The sequence below is a fragment of the Leptonotus elevatus genome, chromosome 12 (assembly GCF_054856555.1).
Source record: "Leptonotus elevatus isolate MCC_2025b chromosome 12, RoL_Lele_1.0, whole genome shotgun sequence".
Taxonomy (NCBI): domain Eukaryota; kingdom Metazoa; phylum Chordata; class Actinopteri; order Syngnathiformes; family Syngnathidae; genus Leptonotus; species Leptonotus elevatus.
In genome coordinates, this window is record NC_141250.1 from 11,259,555 (window position 1) to 11,286,296 (window position 26,742).

A 26,742-nucleotide genomic window follows, 5' to 3' on the forward strand; every position below is an offset into this window, starting at 1 on the left:
ATAGCCTTTAAGTGACAAGACAACAAGTCACCTGCTTGTGGTGTAAAGTTGTTTAATTTTTGTGCTGTTTTGAGGCAAAACTGTTGCAATAAGCAAAATGCCAACATGACATTCCTGGAAACAAAAAATTCTGATCATAAATAGAAAACATTTTAAATAATATTATCAAACGTCACACGAAAAAATCAACTAAATTCGTAAGAAAATACAAACATCGCCAGACGTTTAGCACATTTGTGTAACAGGCTGGGCACACACTGCCCATTATGCCATGGAAATAAACAGAAGCAATTACTTTTACTGTGAGTACAGTTGTCAGAGTAAAAGTAAGAAAGATGACAACTTTTATTACGAACGGAAATACTCATCTCTATGAATCAATTAACTGATTGTTAAGAATTGTATTGATGGTGTGAAATTGATTGATCGTGTCTTAGGCCAAAATGGATTCCTGGATGACGAGGTCATCATTGGTTTCTTCACTGTCAGTTATGGTAGTTGGGCTACTCAGTAGTCTCCCCCTACACAAATGAAAATAACATATTTCCTGTAAAAATTGCGGCGAAGAAAACAATAACAATCAATCACCACCCCTAAAACCATACCTTCTGGGGTCTGACAGGGAGAACACATCTATAATAACTGGAAGCCAACTGCTAGTAGAGTCTTTGCAGGCTAGTGAGAAAAATCATCCTTTAAGCGGGGTGCACACACACACAGAGACAGAAATCGGGTCGATATTGAGCCTAATCCCTCCCTTCCGATCAAAATCAATCAAGATTATCAGATGGTTATCCTTTGGCGTAGGTTGTCTTGAGTGTTTTCCCCCCTCCCCAATTTTATTACACCAGGGCTCACATTATGTACTCAAAGTGGAAGTCAAGTCAAAAATGGTCTTTACAATAATATGTTCTGACGGTGGGGTGAATTTATTTGTGAGGTCTTGCAATCGACTCTCGACATGGCAACCATGCTCAAGGATGAACTAGCCAGCATTATTGGTCCCCCAAATAATCGGCCTGGAACAAGGAATGGATAAACATTGCATGGCGCAAGATTGAGCTTGGGCTGCTTTTGTTTTTATTTTGTCCAGATCAATGAAGATGCCGTCTCAACCCAGACTGGATGAACGCCACATCAACAACGAACAAATCTATTTAACTAGCTCCTGGAACTCCCTCTAAAATCAGAATTTTTTGACATATTTGAAGGTTAAAAAATAAAAAAGTGCCAAAAAAATAGCTTTTCCTGTTAACTAAATGCATTCTTCAAGCAGTAGCCTATTCCAGTAACTACAGTAATTGAATTACTTGGGGGGGGGGGGGGTAATTAAAAACTATATTAACTACTAATTTACACAATGCTGAGTTGGTCAGGTATACCACACACTATACACACCATTTCCACTCACATAAAAAAAAATCAGGTAAGATGTTAAAAATCAGTTGGTGTGTATCCCACTTCAGTTATTTGATTGATATTCTAACACTCTCATATGCTCACATCAACACTTCTTCCATACCAGATGATGAAAGGATGTCAGACATCAGCTTCTTTTTGCCATGTCGAACACTTGGAGGTGAGGGGGAATGGAATGTTTGTCGACTGGTCTGTGGAAAGAGTGGATGTCAGTTGGCTGTCCTTAGAGAACTGTGAAAAATAAGCTAGCTGATTAGCGTCCCCTAATGCAAGTCAGAGGTAAGCAATTGATTTTTCGAACGAGCCCTGCAACTCAATTGTGATAAATACTAAATTTATATATTTTTATAAAACAGTCAATTGTATTGTTTTAATAAAGTCCCATTGTGTCACCCTGAAATGAAAACAGAGGGGATTTATTTATTTTTTGTTAAAGGTTTTGCAGTTATAATTGACATATCTACACTGACAACACATATTAACAATAACCTTGTTCAGTTGCGCCTTAAGTCTTTAAGTTCATCCATGGTTCGGGGAAAAAATTAGCACCAAACAATAACCTCTAATGCTTATGATTCTGAGTGATGGATGTGTCTGCATTAACATTTGTCCGTGGAAAAAAATGAGCCCCACAAAAGGTTCAAGGCAGAAGTCGTTTTTTTGTTATCAAATTATCCTAGTAATTCGATGAATTGTGTACTTAAAATTGTCTGTACGGTTAGGAAATGTTTTATGAGAGCAAAGGCTTGAGTACGGTACTCAGTACTGTCTAGCGGATATTTAGTCATTTTCCACCATCCCAGAACATATTGTGTTCTACCTTGCACTTGGTGCCACCATACCTTTTTAGATGGAGAATGCAAGGGAGCGTCTGTATTCTCTGTAATGCTGGAAAAACTCACTGGTGCAGGTGTTTCTGCCATCTAAGAAAACAAAACGTCAACATTTCAGATGTGGTTTATTCTGTATACACTTAGGAACATTATTTGCAGCTTCACCTGTTTCCGCGCTCTGCATAGTACTTTTCTATGCCTGTCACTGTTGCACTTTGACAGAAGCCTGACTTCATTTGTTTTCTGAGGAATTATATAGTCATGGCCATAGATGGCCGGCTTTTGCTGAGCATCATCAGCGTTGTTAGAGGGTGCATCTCCATGTAACTGTAACGTAAAATAATACACATGATCTTTTTCAATACACAGTTCTGAACCAACATCCTTAGCCACCTTAGTTAGGTACCTGCTGTGACTGCATTCTTCTCCTCTGATGTCGAAGCTTTGCAGCTCGAGAGCGTTTTCCCTTGCGTGGCATCTTGGCCTCACTTTCCTCCAAAGATAACAAAAATTAATACCAAGTGTAACTGGTTAAAAAAAGAAAAAGAAAGAAAGAAAATCTGGGGCAGCATTTCACCATGGCAAATTCAGATTCGGGATTGAACAACTAAAGTTTATTGATTATCATGTGATAAATTGTGTCAAAATTAATTAATCTATGACATCACTGATATTTTTTCAGTACAGCGTGACATTCTGTTTTTCATTTCACTTTGCTTCTATTATTTGGGGCTCGACACGCTACACGTCTTTTTTGGTAAAATATTTTCACATGCTTGTAGTATCCATACGGCCATATATAATGCGGAGTCAGTGTCATAAAAATGACACAACTATCACAATGTTTGTGTGTTGTATCTTATTTCTATGATGAATGAAGTTTTTGTTTGAACACAGTTGTTGTCTGTGCATTAGTTTGTCTCTTTATCAGCATACATATTTCTCCCGAGGACACGAGAATTACTAATTGAGCACACAAACAACAGAGTGAACTGTGCATAGTAACACCAAACCAAAACAAAACAAAAAAGGTCTAATAATAACAAGATAACATCTTTAAATTGAATGCCAACAATGCTTGGTCTGTTTTAATCTTCCTCAATTTCCTTTCAATCACATAAAATGCCAACTCAAACTTAAGAATGTTATGTTTCCCCCACCCCCCAGGCACTTATGAATATAACTTAGAATAGAAATGGTAAATTTATTCGGATATTCATTTTGATAAGAAGCTAGCGAAGCTAACCGCAATGCTCTTCCACAAGATTCAAGTAAGTTCTGGCACATATTTTAGCCTATACACATTTTGCTGCTAGTTTTACTAGTCTTAATTGGATCTGACTGGAAGACGAGATGGCAAAAACATGTGCTTAGTCTAAAAATGTCACGCCTAATGTCACTGTGGAGTAGTGTAGTCCACCTGTCGACTAATCGGTTCAAATGATGACACAAATGTTTTTTTGTGGAAAGGTTACAAAGTCATGACGACAGACTCTGACGATAATTATTTTTCTCCACCAAAATAGAACAAGATGCTAGGTACGAAAAAGAAGCTTTGTTGTGGTCTTACCTGTCTAAAGAATAACAATTATTTGAGCACGTGTCAGTAGGCTACCACAAAGTTTATTGGCACCAACTTGATTTCAGCGTCGTGTCACGTTCTGCCCCCACATCAGGTTAAGCACCGCCCACTGCGCGACTGGTCTACTCAAATTTATATTAGAGGGTCTGTACCACAATTGTGATTATAACCACAATTCCTCTTCCAGGAGACGCTATAAGGTCCACTGAGCTGCAGGATCGGAATACCTTCTTTTGTATAAGTGCAAAGATAAAATTAGACCAAACATTAATTAAATATTTATATATTCACATTTTTAAGAGACCAGTGCCAATCAATCGCCAGATTCTCAATTAAAATTTTATAATATTCGTAAAACTATTTCCCACGTAAAATTATTCCTTATTCCCATCATATTATTATTTTAATCCCGTAGTAATTTTTATTTTCAGTGTGTATGTCTCACCGAGTTTTACCCTATTTCTTATATTTGATGTTCGAAATGCATACAGTATCAATTTAATAGATATGAAAAGATGACAAAAGTTAAACGCTTAAAAAAAACTACACTCAAGATTCGGTTAAAAAGAACGGCTCACAAATATATATATATATATATATATATATATATATATATATATATATATATATATATATATATATATATATATATATATATATATATATATATATATATATATTAAAACGGCTCACAAATATCTAACAGCTCGGTGAGAGGTTTGTAAACACTTCACATCCTGGAATGTACCATATCCGCGAGATGGGTGAGTGATGACGTTTTCTTCCTCAATTTAAGGCTGCGCCCTTATACGCCGGTTTATTTCTAAGCAAAAAGATTGAATAAAGTGTAACATATTGGTGGTGTTACATTTTATGCTGTGTTTTTAAAGCCAGATTTTGTTTACTACTGGTCAGCTCCTCACTCCACCCCTTATTGTCTCGAGTATGGAACAGTCTGCTCGTCCACTGCGCATCAGCTGAGTTGAAGAATACCACCCAGTCATGACTGTCCTGATAGGAGCACTTGAGGAACACTTGATTTTGATGCGCTCATCTACTGAAGGAAACAAGTAATATCTAGTTATCTACTACTTATGTGCTAAAACAAAGTAATATTTTGAGGTGGAAACGAAAAAATGTCACGTCTTCCTGCTTGGCTTCTTCGAAACGACTGAGCTTGCGCACATCTCGCCTTTTATCTGGTGAGTCATTTTATTGGTGCACCTGATACACGGCTATCTTAGCTTAGCTTATTTTACCACTGCTGTTTTACGATACGAACGCTCACACACAAATGAAATGTTTTACCATGCTAGCTAAACCCTACTTCCACTGCACGTTCCAATGGTTCTATTCTCTTAGGGGAGTGGCTTTTTTCCTTCAATGTAATCCACATTGCAGTTACATAATAGACTCAACTGATGCTGCCATCAGGCCAAAAGCTGCCTCATCATAATGAATGCTGTGCACAACTGTGATGGGAATATGGTGTCAGTCAGGTGATATTGTCCGCTGCGTGATGGTGTGGTCATTGATTGTGTTCAGAAACACTCAGCCAGTTTTAGATATGACAGTTTGCTTGCGTTGGCCAGACAAAAGCATCCAAAATTGGGTTCTTGAAGGATTAAAAAAAATATATATATTATCTTAACATCCATTCCTATATACTCATTAGGATCTCTGTTGAGCTGAGGCCTGACTTTAATTGAGACACGGAATGGTTGCCAGCAGGTTGCAGGGCACGTATAGACAAACAACAATCCATACTCTCAGTCACACCTATGGACAATTTATGGTTTTACACAAACCAAACAGGCCGTACGTGCAAACTTTACACACACATTTGAGCTCAAACCTCAAGAGGCAGACATGCTAACCACTTGTCCAACCACCGTGCTGCCCATTATTATACCCTCAATGATCCATCTATTCATTTTCCATATTGTGTATTCTCCTTAGTATTTATTGTTGGTTAGCTAGAGTGTATCTCAGCTGTCTTTGGGTGAGAGGCAGAGCACACCATCCACAGGTTGGCAGCCAATCGTAGGGAACATATTGACAAACTGCAAATTCACACTTACATATTTTGCTAATCACATCAGGCTTGGTTCCTTCATAGTTGTTCACTGTATTGACGTTCTTATAAGTGTTATTGGACACATTTTCGTCCATTTCTGTTTATCAATATCATTCTCATGATCCTGTCCTCCACACTCCAACAATGACACCGTGATTTGTTTCTGTCTTTGCTGTTTATTACTCTCTATCAAACATTCCATGTAATTCGATTAGGTTAGTTTTACTGTCACATAAAATTTTCAGCCATGGTCCCCTGAAAAAAGTTCCCCATTGTAAATAAAACGTTAAAGTCTTTGCAAGGGGAAGTGACGTTAATGATTAATTTTTTTTTAGTAGACTAAATGACATTCTGAGTCTTATTTCTGAAGTTTGGCATGTTTTGAACTTTGAAGAAAACAAGGAACCTTGTGATTCGCCTCTCTCTCGAGCTGGGATAGACTGGAGCTCACTTGCGAGTTGCGACCCAAATGAGGCCAGGGGCTATACAAAATGGATGGTTGGTGGTTTTTGCTCTGACCCAGCCAGGCCTTGACCTAAACCCAATTGAAAATGTGCATGCGGTGACCTAATGGAGGCTGTGTAGAAAAAGGGCCGTCACAATGGCCCCTTTTGGAAAATGTATTCTCGGATGAGTGAGCAAATGAAGATTTTTCTCTTTTCCACATGAATTCCACTAATATTTTCAAAACAAGTTTTTAAACTATTTCTCCTGGTGCCATTTTTAACAAAAACAAAAACACTTAGTGTTTCAATTTTCTGTAGACACAAAATGTTAAGAATGTGCCAGTCAGAGAAAAACATCTCATGAGTGTCTTTTAATGACATTTCCCAATTACTGTACAGTGTTCCTTCGTTTATCGCTGGTAATAACCGCATTTATGATGTTTTAAGGCTGTAAAACCCCTCACCAGTCACTATACACTTTCCTCAGTGAGGCATTCAAAAACATTTCTCCACATTTTTCTTGTTTAAATAAATATAAGTTCTGTTAAAAATGTGTTCAAACTTTCATACATGTTAAACAAACCATCAAACAAATGTTTGCTGTTGTATATTTTGAGCATTTGTGGGTTAAATGTTTTGGAGGTTTTTACAACAGATCTTCTGAGGTTTTAGAATTGCATGAGGGGCTGGATGAAATGCTCTTGTTGTTGTCCGTAATTGTCCCACGCGGTGCTGCCCGTCCGAAAGAATGTTGGCAATACAACAAGCATAATAAGCGGCATTGAATGATCCCATCAGTGAAACAATTCTGCCATGTCTAAATTAAGGTGAAAGTGGCATGTCCTCCTCCTGTATAGCTCATCTCTGATAAGCCAAAGAGTCCAGATGCCGCCCACCAACCCTTTCCTCTATAATCTTAGACACACACGCTCTCACTCACATGCACTGCATAATTCTATTTACCATAAACAAGCCCCAGAGGGATGGAGGCTACCCAGGGAGACAACATGAGAAGTAAATTTTCATCCACGCCTATTGCCTAAAAAAAAACCCATTTTGTTTGGCTGTGCTGTTTTTTTTTAGACACATTATAAGAACATGCTGCCGCCTGACTGACTTGTGACATGGATCCCGAGGAGGTCGAACTGCAAAACGACTACCGCTATCGTAACTATGCAGCAGTCATCGAGAAGGCGTTGCGGAACTTTGAATCGTCGAGCGAATGGGCGGATCTCATCTCCTCCTTGGGCAAGCTCAACAAGGTAACTGCGGGAGTCGTACTACTGAAGGCCTGTCACATACCCCATTTTTTAGGGTGATATATTTTCCCAGAAACTCATGATAAATAATAGTATTTTTGAGTTTTTTTTAATGCCACTAATATGATATTTTAGCATAATAATTGATGTACAGTACATTCTTTAAAATAGCAATTAACTCTTATTTCTCTCAGTATATTCAACATTGGCATGCAGGTGTGTCATACATTTAAGACAAATGGATGTCTTCCCTTTACAAACTGGAAAAAACATATGGCGACAGTCGGGCCCATAGTATGTGTTCAGACTTCAGGTATAATATTTTTGGGAATCATGGCTTTTGCTTATTTCTTCTGGCCCGCCTCTAGGCCCTGCAGAGTAACCTCCGCTACTCCCTCCTTCCCAAGAGGCTCGTCATCGGCAAGCGTCTGGCCCAGTGCATGCACCCGGCTTTACCCAGTGGGGTCCACCTCAAGGCTCTGGAGACCTACGAGGTGATTTTCAAAATCATTGGGACAAAATGGCTGGCCAAGGATTTGTTCATTTACAGGTAAAAAGAAAATTACTGAAGCAAGAGACGACGCTGAGTTCCTATGTGCGTTTTGCCGTGACACATTTGTTTATGCATTTTTAGCTCAGGCTTGTTCCCGCTGTTAGGCCACGCAGCCATGGCAGTGAAGCCTGTCCTGCTCACACTGTACGAGCGTTACTATCTGCCACTGCAGAGGGCTTTACTGCCAAGTCTTCAGGCCTTCATAACGGGACTACTGCCAGGCCTGGAGGAAGGACTGGAGGTCAATGACAGGTATGCTAGATTTAAGGCTTGGTGATATGGCCTTAAAATGAAAATCTCCAAATTTATTCCCCAAAATGACCAGCAAATAAAATGATTAATCAATACAATTATTAATCGCCCAAACTAGTTTTAGATGTACTTGTTAAAAGTATTTTGCTGACATTTTATAGATTTTTATTTTTATAAAAAATTTTTTTGACCCATGTCTCTTTCTATGTCCAGGACCGATGCCCTGCTGGTTAAGTTGTCCCTGCTGGTGGGTCAGCGGGTGTTCTATGGAGCCCTATGGGGTTGTATATCGGTCAGTCCCCAAGTGCGACTGCCTGCCACCGTCTTTATAGTCACACACTTTGACCGCATCTTGCCACTGCAACAACAGAAGCACATGCTCGGCTATGACCATCGCATGGCGGTGAACATTCCCCTTCTTGGATATGAATTCATTTATCTTCAATGAAGTCAGCTAATTTTTTAAAACTCGTCATCCATCTGTCTTTGTGCAGATTAAGTCTGTGTGTCTTTCCCTGCAAGACTCAAATGTGCTGGTGCAGAGGAACATGTTGGAAATCCTGCTCTTCTTTTTCCCTTTGGCCACATCCCTGGTAAGCAAACTAAACCACATTTTCCGTAATTCAACCTTTTAAGCACTATGTTTTAAAGGAGACAGACACTATGAAAGTGGCTCTGGATCTTCACCTAGCTGATCATGTCATGGGTGGAGATACAATCATTGCAAGGTGCGATTATTATGTAAATTTTTCGTGAATAGGCAGACAACAGAAGATTTACTTTTGTTGATTTCATTTTACACTCCTGCAGTTTACTTGTATTTCAAATTACAGCCGCAACAATAAACAGACATAGTAAGGATCTCATTTTTGGTAGAGCTTTTATGATGGATCTTTTTACCCATGCTTAGTACCAAGTCCGCTTGCAGCTTTTCCACTGCCAAAAGCCAACAGTGCTGAGCAAATTCTATATGGGTGATCACTGCTGGCTGCCAAATGAACGAGCCGATTTGCCGTAATTGTGTCATTATAATGTTTAACAGAAAAATGACACGACTGGATATATTAGATTCCTCCGTCTTCACCAAGCTGCAGTGATCTGTTTTGTTGTTGCCCTCAGTCTCCTCTTAAATGAATCTTCACTCCTTACTTTGCCAAAACCCACACACTGAGAAATGAATATAGTACGCCTTCAGCTCTATTGAGTTGAGTAGAACTGAGTAAACCAAGCTGGTATTGTGCAATGAAAACGTGGCATAATTGGACTTGGCAAATGCTTATTTTCTCCTCTGTCTTTTTCTTTTGTTGGTTCAGGACCCAGCGGAGGCCAGCATCGTAATGAGCATTGATGACATGACCGCAGTGGTTTCTGCTGCTTCCCTTACATTACTCCGCAGAGACATGTCCCTCAACAGGCGCCTCTATGCATGGCTCCTAGGTAACTGATCATGAGAAAGTGTCAAAGTGATGACTCATTCCCTCCGTGGCAGTGTTTGGTCAATTTCTGGTTTTCTCACTTTGCTGCACTGTTTATTTGTATGTGCCATTTCTTTTTAGGCACAAACATCAAAGGGGAAATGGTTGCGCCGCATCCAACCATGTCTTCTTCAGCAGAGGAACATATGTTGTTTTACTTCAACACATACTCCAAAGATCTTATTGTGCAGGTACCTCACATATGTTTACTTACAAATATATACAAGTGCATCTAAATTAGAGTATTGGTGAAAAGCTATCTTTTAAATGTTTCAATGTATAATTATATAATTCCATATAATTGGACAGTTTCAGAAGGTCAATTCCTTCCCAGTTTCAAAAAACAAAAAAACTAATAATTTTTATTTCTTATTTAATTTAGTATTTTCTTGTAATGGTGAATTTGTTTTTAATCCTAGTTATTAATAATCAAAATTATAGTAATATATTTTAAATAAATTGTTCACTTAGTTTAAAGTGAGCTTTTATAAATTTAACTTTTTATATTGTACTACAGTAATGAAATACATTTCCACAGTATTCTAACCTAGTGAGTTGCACCAAAAAAACAAAACAAAACAAAGCGACACATGCTGTCTCATGTTGCTAGTTGACTCGTTACTGCAATAGACAAAAGGTAAACAACGTAACTTTTCTTTTTAAATAACTATAACATTTATTAACTACCGTGAAATTTGTCAATTTCATTCCTTGCTCTCACAAAAGCATTTACTATCAAAACTGAATAAAACCAAAATAAAGTAAAAGTACTCACCCTTTGAAGACACCTGACTGTCAGTGTGACTGAGATGTGGAACAGGAAGGTATGTGCAGAGCAATATTGTCGCCTAGTGGTGTTTTATATGTATTGCTAGAGTATGTATTTCAGAGGTCGGTAGGAACAAGCTTCATTTACCCCGTTAGATTAATGCAAGTAACTTTTTGAGCAATTGTACTTTTCGTAAAATTGTTGGGCAATTTTAGAATTTGTATATTCCCATTTTATACTTTTGGCTGTTTCTCATGAGTGCCCTATTTAAAAATAAATTACTCATTAGTTAGGACATATTTAGTTGTTTTGTCACTGAATACTTACATTGGGGAAAAAAACTTAAGAAATGAACACTTAAGAAATAAACAAAAGGCAACGGAATACTTAACATATTAGTCACATGTGCTGTGTTTGCATAGTGTTTTACTTATGTTTGTTTCTCACCTGTTACTCTCCTTCCCATCTGTTGGGTCCTTTGCTTCAGGGTCTGATTAACATCCTCAAACAGAAGGATGTGCAGAGCAAGCCAGAGAATGTGATTGGCTACCTCAGGCCTTTTCGTATCATTATTAGCCTGCTGGATAAACCGGAGTTAGGTAAGTCCAGCATATAAAGCTCATCAAAATATAAAATTATCTTGACCTTGTTTTTGAGAGTACTTATTGTGGTATCTGTATCCAGGTCCAGTGATTCTGAGCAGTGTGCTGTTGGAGGTAGTGCGAGCCTTTCACAGCTACTGTCGAGAGATGCTGGGTGAGGATACTATCACCAGCTCAAGGCTCTCAGGCAACCAATTAGCCAGGTGAGGGCAGCAGAGACTGACAACTATCATCTAGTTTGTTTAGTCACCTGTTACCTGTATGGTGACCAACCATAGTCAACATTGTGGGCTCTTAATATGCATTATGACCTGTTCATGTTTGGTGCACATTGATTTGCAGCTATAAAAATAATTATTTTTATTGCAAAAAAAACAACAACTCTATGGCAGCGAGTGTTTTTGCGCTAATTTGTACGTCAAGCAAGAGTTGGGGAATTTTTGTCATTTTCAAGGATTTTTTTGTTATTGTGTGAATGAGGGCATAATGACAAAATGTTGCTATATCTGGAAAACCCAAATTTAATATTTTAAAATACGGTACAACTCAATGGGGTTCATTCCATGCAGATTTTTTTGGTGCTTTGCCATGTGTCAAAATGGACTTTTAGGACTCCACCTAAATGTCACTTAGCCCTTAAAAAAATGTAATGACAAAATAATAGATCTAGAAAGCCCACATCTAATGCTTTAATATGAGGCACTACTCGATGGAGTTTGTTCCACATTGATCTGTGTTTGACCTTGTTGAATTTTCACAGCATGATAAAAGAGAACAAGAACGCTTCGGAGATCATAAAGACAATGAATATGCTTGTGAGCTCAATAAACAGTGAATTTGTGTGGGATTACATGATGCAATGCTTCTGCAAATCTCTCAGGTGAGTTTAATTATCACGTATTTTTGGAATTGGCTCTCCAAGACAGTCATCATTATGTTTTAAAACTAACAAATTCCATATAGAATTTGAATTGTATCTGTTTTGCCACACATGGGAATATAATTTGTTGTTGTTGTTTCTTTTCTTTTTTTTAATACTTATAGTGACGACGACGATTCACCAAAGCGTCAGCATGACAGAAGTTGTCCTCTCTCTGTCACAGAAATATCAAATCTAATAATTTTTCTGCTTGATGTTCTTCCACTGGTAATTAATCTCAAATTATGAATGGAAACATGATCTGTACACAAATACAGTATTTTCTTAATCCTTGTGGCCTTTTGCAGGAGCTACATGCTGATATCCAGGCCCATTTCCTTCCTGAGATGCTGGGCACAATGCTGCGGACTTTGCACAGCCGCATGGACTCTGTTCGCTTGGAAGATGTCACACAGGGCCTACGTGCATGCTTTAAGGTCCTGAGTAAGATCCAGATGCCTGTGGCATTCATGGACTTGGAGGCAAGACCCTACACAGAAGGGATGGCGGTACAAGCACAAAAAGAGGATGAAAGGATTGTCCAGGTAGAAAAAAGATATTTAAGCAAAAATTCGGAAATAAGCAAATCTGCAGGTGCCGAACCGCAAGTATGAAGGGGTCGACAGTAATAATTTTCAGACAAATTAAGTGAAATAGGATCATTTACTACAGTATGCCTGGTGAGCTCTCATGGCACACTAATTCCCTTTTCACAGTGCACTTATTTTTGGTAACAGTAGCTACAAAAACCACATGCATTTATTGCATAGCAGGATACAGGACGGTGCAGGGACAGAAGGCGCTTTGGCGCAAGTGTGTCCATATATGGCACTGATTGCTGAAGCACGAATCTGGTGTATTTTTCTGCTCGTCTGCATGTAGAGTTAGCTAGCTGGCTTTGCTTATAGTGAGCAGGAGGAGACGTGAAGCGCTTGTGGCAGTGCTATATTTTAATCTTAGCTAACATATTTTTATTGTTGAAAATGTTAAAATCTCTATACATTTAACCAACCTGGCATGTTCAATGTATCTATCCATCACTAAGCCTTCTTTACACATTTGTCTTGGTTTCTAGAGCTCGGGACACTGGGACAACCATATTGTTTTATCTTCATTCCATTTACTCTTATTTTAGCCTCACTGTAAATTATATTCTTCTCCAGGATCTACAGAAGGAAGGAGAGCGAGATGACAGTGTTGCCGATGGTAATGGTCTCCACGGAGATGACGAGCTGAACAGAGATGTGGATGAGGCTGAGCCTGCAGACGGAGTCTACCCGACACTCAGATCAGAGGACAGCGGGCTGGGCATCAGCGCCTCACCATCAGAGCAGCAGCTGCCACCCGGCGCGGGTTCCAGGGGAAATGGAATGTGCAAAAATGGTTATGGAGTGTGGGGAAGGGGTGGCAGTGTCCACACCACAACACAATATATGCAGGGCATCCTCGCTTTCATAGCCACAAGGTAAAATACCCATTATTTGACAACAGATCAAACACTGGTTAAACCATAATTTCTTAATCTAAAAATTAGACCATAATAAAGAATTCAAAGGATATTTCCATACATGAATTGTTTTTAGCCCTTATCCTCCATGTAGATTGAGGGTGAGCCAAACTTACTTAAAGCAAGAGGCAGAGTACCCCCGGGGACCGTTCGCCAGCCGATCACAGGGCACATGTAGACAAATAATGATTCATATTCACACCTTGTTTAACTGAAGACTCTAAATTCCATAACATGCATGATTGTGAAATCTGGGAGAAAGCCCACAGTACGGTGAGAGCATACAAACCTCACACAGGAAGGCAAGACATAACCACCAGAGCATGTGCTGCCAACAAAGATGTTATTAACAAACATAATTCATTAATAAACGGATACAATTGACCCATATTGAATCATTTTTAGGGGTGCTCGAGCATAGCAGTAAATATTATTTATGAATGAGTTAAGGCAGGCTTCCCCAATCCTGTTCCTCAAGGGCCACAAAGTCCTGCAAGTTTTAGATGATTCCATTCTCAAACACACCCGATTCTAAAGATCAGGATCGTCATCAGGCTTCTGCCGAGCTTGCTGATGAGCTGATTATGTGAATCAGGTGTGTAGCAGGACGGAAACATCTCAAACTTGAAGGACTCTGGCCCTTGAGGACCAGGAATTGAGGAAGCTAGCATTAAGACCTTTTTATCCCGCACTTGCTCAGTGTGAAAGGTCCACATTGCTAAATGCAGTGCGAAAAGGCCTTTTGTGAGTTGTCAGCATCTGATGATAGATGGGGTCCTGCCTAAAACTGTTTATTTTTAGACGCGTTAACCATCATTGATTTTAAAAGTAAGATTCGTAATGTGTATCGCATTGAATGAATCATTCTAAATGAATTATTTCTCTCCTGTGTTTTAGACACCTGCTGGTACAGGTGGAGGATGTTGATGCACAGGAGGAAAAGCCCAAGACTGATGTCACAACTGCACCTGTGGATAACAAGACTTTATTATTAAGCATAGGCAGAATGGAAATTAAAGATAAACTGACAGAGCTGTTCACTCCAAACAAGTTAAAACATCAGCCCACATCTGAGGTTCAACAAGCCGAAAAGAAAAAAGAGCACGGACATTGTCTGGACTGGGCATCTGGTTATCGACCGCGAAGCAGGGCAGAGATCTCCGAGGCGTGTCGACAGGCCTTTGCTGCTACCTGCCACCTGCTTCTGGAGTGTACCACCTTCCCTGTTTACCTAAACGAAGAGGAGGCCCTGGCTCTTCACACGGACATGTTTGGCCAAGCAGGTCAGGTGTTTGTTTTCCTTTACTTCTTCCACTTGGCTTCTAGCCAGACATGTACAGCGGAATCCTCAATATCAAGAGCCTCGAAGCTTGTGAAATATGCCTTAAAGGAGAGATACTATCTTTATTATTCCTCAATTTAAAAAATTTCCTGGGTGTCAATAACATGTCTGTGATATGCTTTTGTTGAAATACCCCAAGTATCACAAATGATCAGTTTACAAACCCTATTTCTTGTCTTGCTCAAATTAGCTAATTTAAGACAGAATCAAATGAACATTTCAACACACTAAAAATGGATGCTGCATCACTGGCAACTTCGACTATATTCATATGTGTTTATCCTCACAGGAGGTGATGAGAGCTTACCTATGTGGCTGAGGTCGTTGATGACACTGTGCTGCATGTCAAGGGACTACAAAATTCAGCATACTGCAGTGGCCTCTTTGTTGGAGCTCATCAACCACTCCCAGTCTTTAGCGCTGGTCATCCAGGACAAGAGGAGGCGTTACCAGACATCCGACTCCAACCCGCTGAGCGGGAAGTTGCAGATGATCACCGTGCCCCCCATTTATCCCGCTTTGCTTTCCGTCATAGAAGAAGACACAGACTTTTACCAGGTTTAGGAAAATCTTTTTGCGACCCCAAAATTTCATTAAACATGTTACTGAAGATATTTTCATTTTGTGTTTTGATTCAGCGAGTCGCTGTGTTGCTTTGGAGCCAGCTGGACACAGATCGTCGAGAGCAGCACACTGCCGGCGTGGAGCTCTTTTACCACCTTCACTGTTTGGCTCCATCAGCGACAATCTGCGAAGACATAATCTGCCAGGCGCTGTCGCACAAGGAGAAGGTGGAAATACCCGTTGAAGCGCTATTTATGCTTTTGATGACATGGCAAATAATACAAACAATAAACACCAGCTCTTTTGATTGTGTAATCCAGGCTGTTCGGCTTGAAGCCCTACACCGCTTCTCGATCCTCTGGCACTTGACCCGTGAGATCCACTCGAACAGGAACTGCCGCTCATTTGACAGGTTAGTGTAGACATTATTTGTACACAATCGCAAACAAATACTGTACCCATCAATTTTCTATAGCGCTTTACCTTCTTGGAGTCGTGGGCGAGCTGGAGCCTATCCATGCTAACTTTAAGCAAGAGGCAGTCCCGGACTGGACTGGTTGCCAGTAAATGGCCAGGCACGCATAGACAAACAAGCCTGTGATATTTATTCGACAATTTAGAATCTTCCATCAATAAAAAGACAACGCATGTTAGGTTAATTGGATACTCTAAATTGTGAAGTGACAACAGCGACGTTTCAAAAACGTATTGTATTGGTATCATAATTATGAATATTTCATTCAAATATTTACTCTAATTATGACTTTACAACTGCATTGGCCATATAGCATATGTGATTGACTCCAGCATCTTACTTGCAAATTTGGGTTACATTGCTGCCGTAGCAATGGAACTCCTTTGTAAACCGTGGACCCCCTGTATTCTTTCCAAATTGACTTTAATTACAAATGCGGTTCTCTTTCTTTCAGGTCGCTGTGTGTTGTGGTGGAGAGTCTAAGATGCACGGATAGCTCAATGAGTGCAGCAGCGCAGTGCTGGCTGGCTCGAGCTCTGTCCCTCAACGATGTGATCCGGATCCTAGAGCCCATCCTGCTCTTGCTGCTTCACCCGTCCACTCAGCGCCGCTCCATACAGGCCATCAAACAAAATGTCACAGCTGGTTAGTTTCTCTGTCAGCCTTTGTTTTGTTAACAGAAGGCCATTTTTTTTCATGCTGTAACAGTAAACCTCAGCATATTTGCGGTTTGCTGTCCAAAAATTTATCTATTTCTGTTTTTTATGTGGATTCTATACTCAGTTCAATTTCCCCCCCACCTATTTGCAGTTTGCTACGCACAAAGTTACCTATTATGTTGGAGTCAAAACCCGCATTATTGGATGAAAAACTCCCCTATTTGCTGTCTCTGTGCTCTTTCCGGAAGTTCTATACTGCCACAAGATTTTGACAAAGCCCTGTCTAATATAAAAGTAGTGCTGCCTAGACCTACCTTTCTGTAAGACAGGGCTTGGGCGCATGTGCATGTACACGCACACACTTTTCAGTGCATTTGGTCACAAATCAAATCCTGGCAGGAATTCATTTTACAGGGTAATTTAGGATTATATTTGAAATGGTAGTTTGGGATCTATAACTGAGACTACAATGAACATTTTTAAACATTTCTTTCATGCGCTTCAATTACTTAAATAACTGTGGTTTACTATGTTTTTCTCTGTTTTAAAGGTAACCTCAAGGTTCTAAACAACATAAATCGCTGGTCTGCCAAAGCAGTGGATGCCATGGCTGATGAGAGCAACATCTTGAATCTCCGGAATGTCATAGACCGGGAATCCCTGTGGCTACAATTAGACAGCGGTCCCGAGTTGTCGAGTCTAGGCGACGCTTTGGCAGCATCCGGGAGCGAGAGCGAAGTGACGGAAGAGGAGGACAGAGAGGAGGATGAAGAGGAGGCCGTCAAGAGCGAGCACACGGAATCAGCTGACACCAGCGGTGCCCAAGTGTCCACAGAGAATTCCGGCTCTGGCACTGAGGAGGTAGGACTGGTCCACGGCCTGCAAAGAGTGGAGTCTGAGCATACGCAGGCGTCCGATTCGCTGTCAAGCGAGGATGATGAGGATTTGGAGTTGGAGGCTATGGCCAGATCTCGTCTGTTAAAACAGGAGCGTGAAAAAAAAGAGGCCATTGGCTCACTGTTCCATCATGTGCTTCTGTATCACATGGCGGGCGGATGGCGCCATCTGCTCCAAGGCTTGGCGCTGCTCGATAGCCTACTGAGGAGCAGCGCTGAGTGCCCTCTAGTGGAGGCGTTCTCCTCCACCTCTCTGGACACCAGCTCTGCCTCACACTTAAACCTTGTTTGCAACCTCTTGCAGCGTCACCAGCAAGCTCAGGATGGCATGAGCTTCTACGGCGGTTTGCTTTCCCCTTCATCCTCCCCCTCCATACCGCCTTCTCTTCTTATCGAGCTGCTGATGAACTTGTGCCTGCGATTTCTCTGCTCTCATTACTCGTCCTATCAGAACCTTGGGCCTCTTGACTTGCAGGGCAATAGAGACGTACAGGTTAAGAGCGTGGAAGTGCTGACGCGTATGGTGAACCAGCTCACCTGCATGGCACAAGGACAGGAGGGCAGCCTGGAGCACATTCGCAAACTCCTCTCTGGATGTAAAGTGCAGCAATATGCTTTACTTACACTTTCAGCCTCTATGTATATAAGCCAAAGGGGAACTGGCAAGGGAACAGTCAAGGGTCTTGAGCTGCTGGATGAAGATGGTGGACTATCAGAGGAGAGTCTTGTGAACTTTGGGAAGGGGGAAGGACAGGAGCAATATCCCTTACAGATGGAATTACTCAAACTCCTCCAGGCTCTCATAGTCTTGGAATACCACGTTTGGCCCAGTGGGGCTGGATCTGGCGGGGCTTCCGGTCAACCTGCGGAATCCCCAACTGGCAGTAACCCCCTCACCCGGGGTTGGCAAACAGCCGTCCTGTTCCAGCAGTCCATCAAGGCAGCCCAGTATGTCCAAAGCCACCCCATCACCGCCCAGGGAATGTTTGTTTCCGCCGCCGCCAGGGCTCTGCAGCCGCAGTATGGCTATGCCATGCATCCCCACTGGGTGGCGCTGCTGTGCTCCTCTCTGCCTTACTTGGGACGCTCATTGAGCATCATTGTGGCTCCGCTCATCAGTCAGATTTGCAGGAACTTGGATGAACTGGTGAAGATTTATGAGCATGAAGGAGGAAGAACAAATTTAAGGTAAAGAGACTCCAGCACACGTGACCCTAATGAACACAAGAACTACATAAAATGGACAGACAAATTCATTATTTTAACATTATACAACCTCTCTGACTTAACCATACCTTATTGAATCGATTCGTAGCCCCACTGAGTCAAACTTAATTGAATTGTTCCACTTTCAAATCGAACCATCCTTGAATCGTTTCGGATCCCACATATCGAAAACCGTTGTTCAAAATTGTATCTTTTGTGGAGAGATGCACAGTGCACGCCCCTAAAAACGAATAATCTCTTTAAAGTCACTGATAGACATACAATGGAGAGGGAACGGGAAGGTTTGCCATTTTGTTGTTCATGGGGAATAAGGGCTAAGTCCTGCCATAAATGGTGAAATACTGCAAATAATTGACGCCCACCCAAAAAAAGTTTGGTTGTCCATTTGATGGACAAAAGCTTTGCCTATGGCTTTACTGAAAAAATCTCCTGCCCTCAGTTAAACATAGTGATTTGGCACAGATGGCAGGAAAGTAATATTTTTAGATCTTTGCCGTCAATAGTGCATCTTGAGTTAAGTCATGATTTGGTTTGAACTGTATGATTTGTTTGACTTCCGGGACATAATTAATGTCCAACTCTTGGGAGATTGGACTTTGGAGGTTCCACTGAATGGTAGATTTATTTTTCTGCTTTGTTTTGTGTAAATGGCAGGCGGGAGAACATTGCGCCAGACTACTTGTTGACCCTTCTAGAAGGCCTAACCACCATTACACACTACTGTCTGCTGGACAACAAGAGGGTGAGTCTCACGCACACTGCACAAAACAGTACACACACTCAAGCAGATATGTCCAGGACCTCGTGTTAATGTGCTATTTTTTTATGTCTGTCTCATCAGACCTTGGTTTCGTGCGATTCTGTTGACATCCGGAACGCACGCAGCGCCGTGCTGGAGGCGCTGCCGCACATGCTTAACAGCATGGCGTTGCTATGGGCCGTGGTTATGAAGGAAGAGTTCCATAAGCGGGCACCTGACTCTGCACAAAGCAGCAAACAAAGTTCATCTGTCTTCTTTAAAAGCACCAAGGTTTGCTGTTGCTTCACACATTTATACCATTGTTACCATTTTGACCTCTCATGTTTTTTTTTTGGTTTTTTTAAGTATGAGCTCACGCTGTCTCTAATTGTTCACATTTTAAAATCAAATCTACATGCATTGAAGCATTCGACAACTGTAACGTTTCATGTACCTAACATCTGTGCTAGCCTAGCACTGTCAATTTCATTCCCATTGAATAATGGTGTGAATGTGAGAATGAAAATTGTCAATCTACATATGTGCCCTGTGATTCACTAGTGACCAATCCAGGGTGGTTGCCTCTTATATACACCAACATGCTCAATAGATCAAAATTAACAATATTTTTCAACACAGTTTCACAAGTTAAATGCAGTAGAAAACTTCACGCAATATTGCCATACTGCTTGCTTAGATTCTACGGCAGCGGATATTACAGTTCCTTATTCCTCTGACTGGCCAATATGGAATTCCGCTCATGGCTTCACTGGGAGCAGCCTGGGGCAGCAAGAAGAGTAAAAGGAGACACACAAACAATGTAAGAACTGCAATGTATCTACGCACACAGTCACCTGTAAGAATTGGTAGGGTTGAGAACCCTTTTTTCTTCTTTAGGTCTTACCTGTGGTCAGTGAGTCCCATCTAACCATTGTAGAGCTGGTGAAATCATTGAACACCTTGCACACGGACACGATTCTACAGTTGGTCAAGGAAGTGGTGAAAAAGCCACACCAGCTCAAAGGAGATCAGGTACCAAAAGAACCTATTGCATACAATTTGCGTTATCACCAACCTTTTTGTTAGAAACCTTCTTCTGTGTCCCCTGAATTTTAGAAGTCAACCTTGGTAGACATCCCCATGCTGCAGTTTACTTACACTTACATCAAGAGGTAAGTAGTGTAGGACATATCTGGACATTCAACTTCAACCAACGGTTCATTCTGGCTTAAATCACGGTTTCTTTCTCAAGCAAATGCCTCAAGTATATGTTGCATGCAACAAAATGATCTTGGCAACAAGTTGATGGATTAAGCAACCTTTCCAACCTTTCTGACAATCATCATCTTATATTTTTGTACTTTTTATTTTTGACTTATCTCATTAAATAAGTGGTTAATTGATTAATTTTAAATAATAGCGTTACAGCACAAGCGTTGCAGGAGAACATCGCCCCTCTTCTCAGTCTGCTACGGGAGTCTGTCCCACTCAACCTGGCTCCCCCTGGTCACTTCTTACTCCTGGGGTTAGTTTTTGCACAGATATTTAATATTAACTTTCTCCTCGAGCTATTTCCGATTTGGATTAAAATTGCCTTGTGCTTGAATGGCATATGTCACTTGCAGCATCCTCAATGAAGTTGTCAATCGCCTCCCCAACTTGGACAACAAGAAGGATACGCGAGATCTGCAGGTTTGAAGACGACTCACGTTCAAGCATTTGATTGACAAACAAGGAGGAAGTGGGGGACTGATGCTTTTGATAACAATGATTGGTGCAGGAGGTTACGCAGCGCATCCTGGAGGCTGTGGGTGGAATCGCGGGTTCGTCTCTCGAACAGACCAGTTGGCTGAGCCGCAGCCTGGAGGTCAAAGTTCAGCCGCAGGTGTGCCCTGAAATGAACGAGGCCGACGACGTGGATATGGATGGCGATCACTGTGGTAACTAAACATTTATCTGCCTGATTTAGAGCCATAAAGGCTTTGTCTGATTAGTCTGCCTCAAACTTGAAAACCTTATTTTCCGTGTGAAAAGGAGCTAATTGTTTTTTCTCTCGACAGAGTCGATGGCTCAAGCCAGCACCATGGTTTCATCCTCGGCTCCGTCAGTTTACAGCGTGCAGGCTCTTGTGCTCCTGGCTGAGGTATGTTTTATATCGTGTGTGTAGATATGAGTCCACAAAATTGTTGGCCCTCTTCAGGTAAAGTAAGAGGAAAACTCACAATTTTACACTGAAATAACGTGATACTGACAGAAGTAGTAATGAATTTTAAAAATACTGAAAGTTAATTAATAAAAATCAGTCTTTTCTTTATATTTTTTGTTTGCCTAAAAGCAATGGTTTCCTTAAAAGGGCTTTGGGCCATTTAAAAAGGTAATATTAACGCTTTTTCTACATCATACATGCTCCACCCATGCCCAGATGAGTACAAAGAGCCCTGACTGTTTTACTCTGACTGCACCTGTCAGCTTTTATCTTCCCTTTATAGTACAGTTTCTTTGGGGAGGGGAAGGGTGGAGGGTGACATCATGCTCGTCCCTGCGGGGTAGCAGACATGTGGCGGGCATTTAAGATTGTGCACGTACTCGCAACGAGTCTAACACAGATGCTGCAGTTACACTTTGGGCCAGAGGTGACAGTTGTGAGTAAAAAAAACTGACAAACTGCACAAAGATCCTTCAATATTTTGTTGAATAATCATTTTAGGCACTTGCTGCCATCAAACGATTGATTCCATTGATGTAACTCTCAATGAGACTTGATTATTTTTTTAAATGATAGTCCACTGTCGCTGGTAGCTTTGTCTTGTAGATGGGGCATCCACTTTTCATCGAGGGGACATAAAGCTATCCCACTGAGAGGGCAAACTTTTGTAAATATTTGTGAAGGTACTGAATGGTGATTTGTCATCAGGGTTCGTTCGAGGTCGGCAACAATTTAGTTATTTCTTGTTGCAAGGAAATTTTAAACATGTTCGCCAAAAGATTTAAAGTGGCAGCCAAGAGACTTGAAAGATTTATAGGCTATAAAAAGATGAGTGGCCCAAAGTCTTTGCAAACCTAACCTTTTTTTTTTTTTTTATGTATTTGGATGGATATTCTGTCAATTACCAAAATCAATAAACAACCATAAACATTTTAGACTTTAGTTTCTGTGTAAATAAGTAGACTTAAAAATGGGATCAAATAATTATCCCTCACCCCATATTGATCATAACACATTTATCTCTCGCTGTGTAGGTCTTGGCACCACTTCTTGATATGGTGTACCGCAGTGACGAGAAGGAGAAAGCGGTGCCTCTTATTTCTCGTCTCATGTACTATGTTTTCCCCTACTTGAAGAATCACAGGTAGCTACTGTCTTGTTTTTACCCCCATCAACGTACAAGTACCGATACATCAGGATTAGATCCTAAAATGAAGTTCTCTTCTCTTTTGTAGTGCCTACAACATGCCCAGCTTTGAGGCAGGAGCCCAGCTGTTGAGCAACCTCAGTGGTTATGCCTACACCAAGAGAGCCTGGAGGAAAGAGGTCTTTGAGCTCTTCATGGATCCCCTTTTCTTCACAATGGATGCCTCCTGTGCACCCAGGTTAGTGTGATCATTGATATAATATTTTGATGCCTTATCTAGAGAGGCTAAAGTATTGATCAAATGTACAATGGAGCCTACAAATTCAGCATCTTAGAAGTTTTTTAATTCACATTGTACACTTTTAATGTCTGTTAATATTACTCTACATCAATGAAGGACGCTCGATGATTGTCTTAAAGAATCTTTGTGTTGTGTCTTCTACCCAGTTGGAAAGCCATAATTGACCATTTGCTGACTCACGAAAAGACCATGTTTAAAGACCTCATGAGTGAGTACACGGACTTTGATGACATGGTAGATGCCAGAGAAGGGGCAATTGTATGAATACGACACTTGAATTTGATCTATTGTAGGCATGCAGAGTGGCTCCCTGAAGATGTTTGCCAATGTGGACCAGAAACCCATGCTCCTTAAGCGCCAGGCATTTGCAATGTTCAGTGGAGAACTCGATCAGTATCATCTCTATTTACCCCTCATCCAAGGTGTGACATTGTTTCCGCATATTACGTACAGTGAGAGAAGTTATGATTTAATAGTCTACTGTATTTATGTTTACTCACAGAGTAACAGTCCCCAATTTTTATGGATATTAATTATTATAATAGAATATTAGTCATGCTGACATACAATGGAGCAGACAGGGTAACAACGAGCTCATCTATTTGTTGATGTTTTTCTTAAGTATGTTATATAGTGCTATTTTTCTTATGGGGAAAAAAAACACATAATTTTTCTTTTTTTTGTGGGAGGATGAAACCGATTAATGCCATTTCCATTCATTGTAATGTAGAAAGATGATTTGAGTTTTGAGTATTATAGTTCCGAGTATGGTCAAGGAACGAAGGAACCACTGTACTACAGAAACTTATGTTTAGCTTGAGAATCAAATATTTACTTCACAAGCACACATTTATACTATTTTGGGGTTTTTAAAAACGCATTTTTAGCTTATTTTCAGAATTCAACCATAAGAATTGGAGACTGTTTATTTCTTTGTAAGTGAGCAAACTTACCCCCTTTACATTCCAAATAATGGGGTGTGATAATCACAAAAATCTTTCCTAATAGAACGCCTCACAGAGGCTTTACGAATGAATCCCAGCCCCGCAGTTTCCGCTCAGATATTCCTGATGTTCCGTGTTCTCTTGCTGCGTATTTCATCCCAGCACCTGACATCTCTTTGGCCGATCATGGTCACAGAGCTGGTGAATATTTTAAACATCTTCACCCACAGCCCATACAGATTTGTAATAACTGCTTGATTTTTTTGTTTACAGATTCGCGTATTTGTGCGTCTTGAGAAAGCTCTCCTGGTAGATAAAGATGTCTCAAAGTGAGCTCACAATTTTTTATTCCTGAATTCTGACCATGTCATTATAGATGACTGTTATAAATGTCTGTGCTCCCAGGCTGGCTAAAGTCGTACGCGGAGCCCAGGACAGAAATACTCCTGTGAATTTCTCCCAGGCAGAGTTGGATATGTACCTGTCAGCTTGCAAGTTTCTGGATACATCCTTAGCTTTCCCCCCGGAGAAGATACCACTCTTTCAGATGTAAGCAGCCTCCTTTGGGAAAAGCGATGTCATCATTTTAAGATGTGGTCCTAGATTGGTTGTTCAAGCAGTGGCCTATATTCAGTGTCTGTAGATCCTCAATTAAAAGTTAAAGGGTTTCAGGGGAATTTCAAAGCGAACATCTGAAACATCATCTGACAGCATCATGCATAGTCAAAAAAGTAAATTATAAGCATAGCTCCAACATCCAGTATTTTCTGATGATTTGATAGAACAGAGGGAAGGAAAGTGATTTGTTTTATATATTGTGATGTACCAGTAGTGACTGATATGAAACAAAAATAATCACAGTAGGATTTTTTTCCTTCCTAACATCACATTTTCAGCCCTAATTATTTGTGTGCGTGTGTGTGTGATATAAATAAATAAATACTTGGGACCTCTTTTTTTTTTTTTTTTTTTTTTTTTTAATCAATCACAAAATGCTACAGTAATTCTTAATTCAGGCATGGGTACTTTTATGAGATCAAACACTTATAGAAAATCCCCCCAAAAAAGATTGATAAAAAGCCAATAATAAAGACACCACATTCTGTGTACAGGTATCGCTGGGCGTTTGTTCCAGAAGTAGACGTGAACCACTACAGTGGTCCAGAGAGTGCGCTAATAGAAGGCGAACAGGATTGCAAGCCCCACGTTGTCCAAATACTGGAAGGAATACAGCAGCGTTACGGGGTAAAATCAGATATTGATAGCCATTTGTTGATAAATTGCCAAACACTTAACGGAATTTTGCACACCTATTTTGCAGACGCTCAACGGACTGAGTGAGGAATCTGCTACGGAGCACCTGGAATTCCCCCTTCTCACCCAGTGTTCCTTGTCCTCCATCACCCACTTGTTGCCTTTCCTTTTTACCCTGTGCTGTTCCTTCCAGGGGATGTCCACTCACAGCCACTCACAAGCTCAGGTAGCAGACTACCCTGCAGCCAGCCCGGACGCTGTATTGGACAGGCTTGAGCATATCATTGAGAATGAGTTCCTGGACGACATGGAAAATTGAAAGGAATGGAACTCACTCACAGCGCGTTTTTGTTAACTGCAACATATGAAACTTGTGTTGCAATTTATTTTAAGTGTTTTAACAGATCTGCTCATAAATACACTGAATCTGTATTTAAAAAGCAGAGAGGCTGTGGGGGACAACTGTTCCATTGTGCTTTTTTTGTATTTATTTATTCAGTGTATGTCACAAATGACCGTCTGAAATGTTGTCCTCTGTAATTATTATTATTATTTTTTAAAGGACCCAGGAAGGATTTAGTTTTGCAAATAATTTTGCATAGTTGTGTTTTGGCCATCCACACCTAAAATGGCGGTGTTGGAGCACACAGATCTTTCAAATATTCTCTATCTGTGTACTTGAATGCAAATATTGACAGCCACCAGTTTTCTTGACTAAATTGTTTGTGTTCTGTCCGACCGTGAGAATGTTCCGTTCTGTCTTGAGGAATATGTTCTTGATTGTTATTGGACCTCACAGCTCCCTTGTTCAGATTTTATGTTGTTTACATGCCATTTTGGGTATTAAGGGAAATGTAAGTGTTCTAAGATAGCTTTTACAAATTCCTGCTCTCTTTTACCTTTGTCAATGTTAAAATGTTCATGCCATTGTTAAATTATTCCAAATGTTAAAGTTGCAATAAAATAAAAAAAAGCCAATACATGAAGTTGTTAAATTATGTTATTTTATCCAGCTTGATTTCACTATGCAGTGCAACACAATTGGCAAGTTACAACATTTACCATATGTAAGGGATGTTTTAAACAGAAACCTCACACATATATATATATATAATCCTACAGTCCCGTATTGGAAAGATGAATATGAGACAAAAGTTTGGAATTCCAGCTTTTCACTTATCAAGTGAGCAGAGGTATTGGAACATGTGCCTGTTTCTAGAAGGTGTTGCCTTTTAGATGAATGCTTAACATTAGATTGAATTCATAAATTATTAATTACATTTGTATTAATTTAA

At 40.4% G+C, this 26,742-nt stretch overlaps 2 protein-coding genes across 5 annotated transcripts; one reads left to right on the forward strand and one right to left on the reverse strand.

Annotated features, from left to right (window-relative positions):
- Window positions 1-48: 48 nt before the first annotated feature.
- Window positions 49-4,357, reverse strand: LOC147164558 (uncharacterized). 2 transcript variants are annotated; one of them, XM_086091663.1, is made up of 7 exons: window positions 3,823-4,357; window positions 2,659-2,740; window positions 2,418-2,579; window positions 2,262-2,342; window positions 1,523-1,610; window positions 606-675; window positions 49-521 (listed from the first exon to the last, which is right to left on the reverse strand). In XM_086091663.1, the coding sequence occupies exons 2-7, from the start codon at window positions 2,728-2,730 to the stop codon at window positions 434-436; spliced, it is 561 nt and encodes a 186-aa protein (XP_085947789.1). In that variant the 5' UTR covers window positions 2,731-2,740; window positions 3,823-4,357; the 3' UTR covers window positions 49-433. The 2 variants fall into 2 exon arrangements, with proteins under 2 accessions (XP_085947789.1, XP_085947788.1); XM_086091662.1 differs by having other exon boundaries at window positions 2,659-2,745.
- A 459-nt stretch (window positions 4,358-4,816) lies between these two features.
- On the forward strand, window positions 4,817-26,429 carry dop1b (DOP1 leucine zipper like protein B). Of its 3 annotated transcripts, none has more exons than XM_086091166.1 (38): window positions 4,817-5,036; window positions 7,441-7,619; window positions 7,985-8,166; window positions 8,251-8,421; window positions 8,635-8,824; window positions 8,916-9,014; window positions 9,735-9,858; window positions 9,978-10,087; window positions 11,153-11,264; window positions 11,350-11,470; window positions 12,028-12,147; window positions 12,312-12,414; window positions 12,495-12,731; window positions 13,350-13,651; window positions 14,591-14,976; window positions 15,325-15,593; window positions 15,674-15,826; window positions 15,920-16,011; window positions 16,529-16,719; window positions 17,284-18,817; window positions 19,511-19,598; window positions 19,698-19,886; window positions 20,293-20,415; window positions 20,493-20,627; window positions 20,712-20,767; window positions 21,016-21,120; window positions 21,221-21,287; window positions 21,376-21,535; window positions 21,656-21,738; window positions 22,836-22,945; window positions 23,037-23,186; window positions 23,396-23,457; window positions 23,543-23,671; window positions 24,258-24,394; window positions 24,467-24,522; window positions 24,599-24,742; window positions 25,306-25,438; window positions 25,515-26,429. In XM_086091166.1, exons 2-38 carry the CDS (start codon window positions 7,482-7,484, stop codon window positions 25,764-25,766), a joined length of 6,813 nt encoding a protein of 2,270 aa, XP_085947292.1. In that variant the 5' UTR covers window positions 4,817-5,036; window positions 7,441-7,481; the 3' UTR covers window positions 25,767-26,429. The 3 variants fall into 3 exon arrangements, with proteins under 3 accessions (XP_085947292.1, XP_085947294.1, XP_085947295.1); XM_086091168.1 differs by having other exon boundaries at window positions 12,495-12,668; XM_086091169.1 differs by lacking the exons at window positions 24,258-24,394; window positions 25,306-25,438; window positions 25,515-26,429 and having other exon boundaries at window positions 24,599-24,741.
- The last annotated feature ends 313 nt before the right edge of the window (window positions 26,430-26,742 follow it).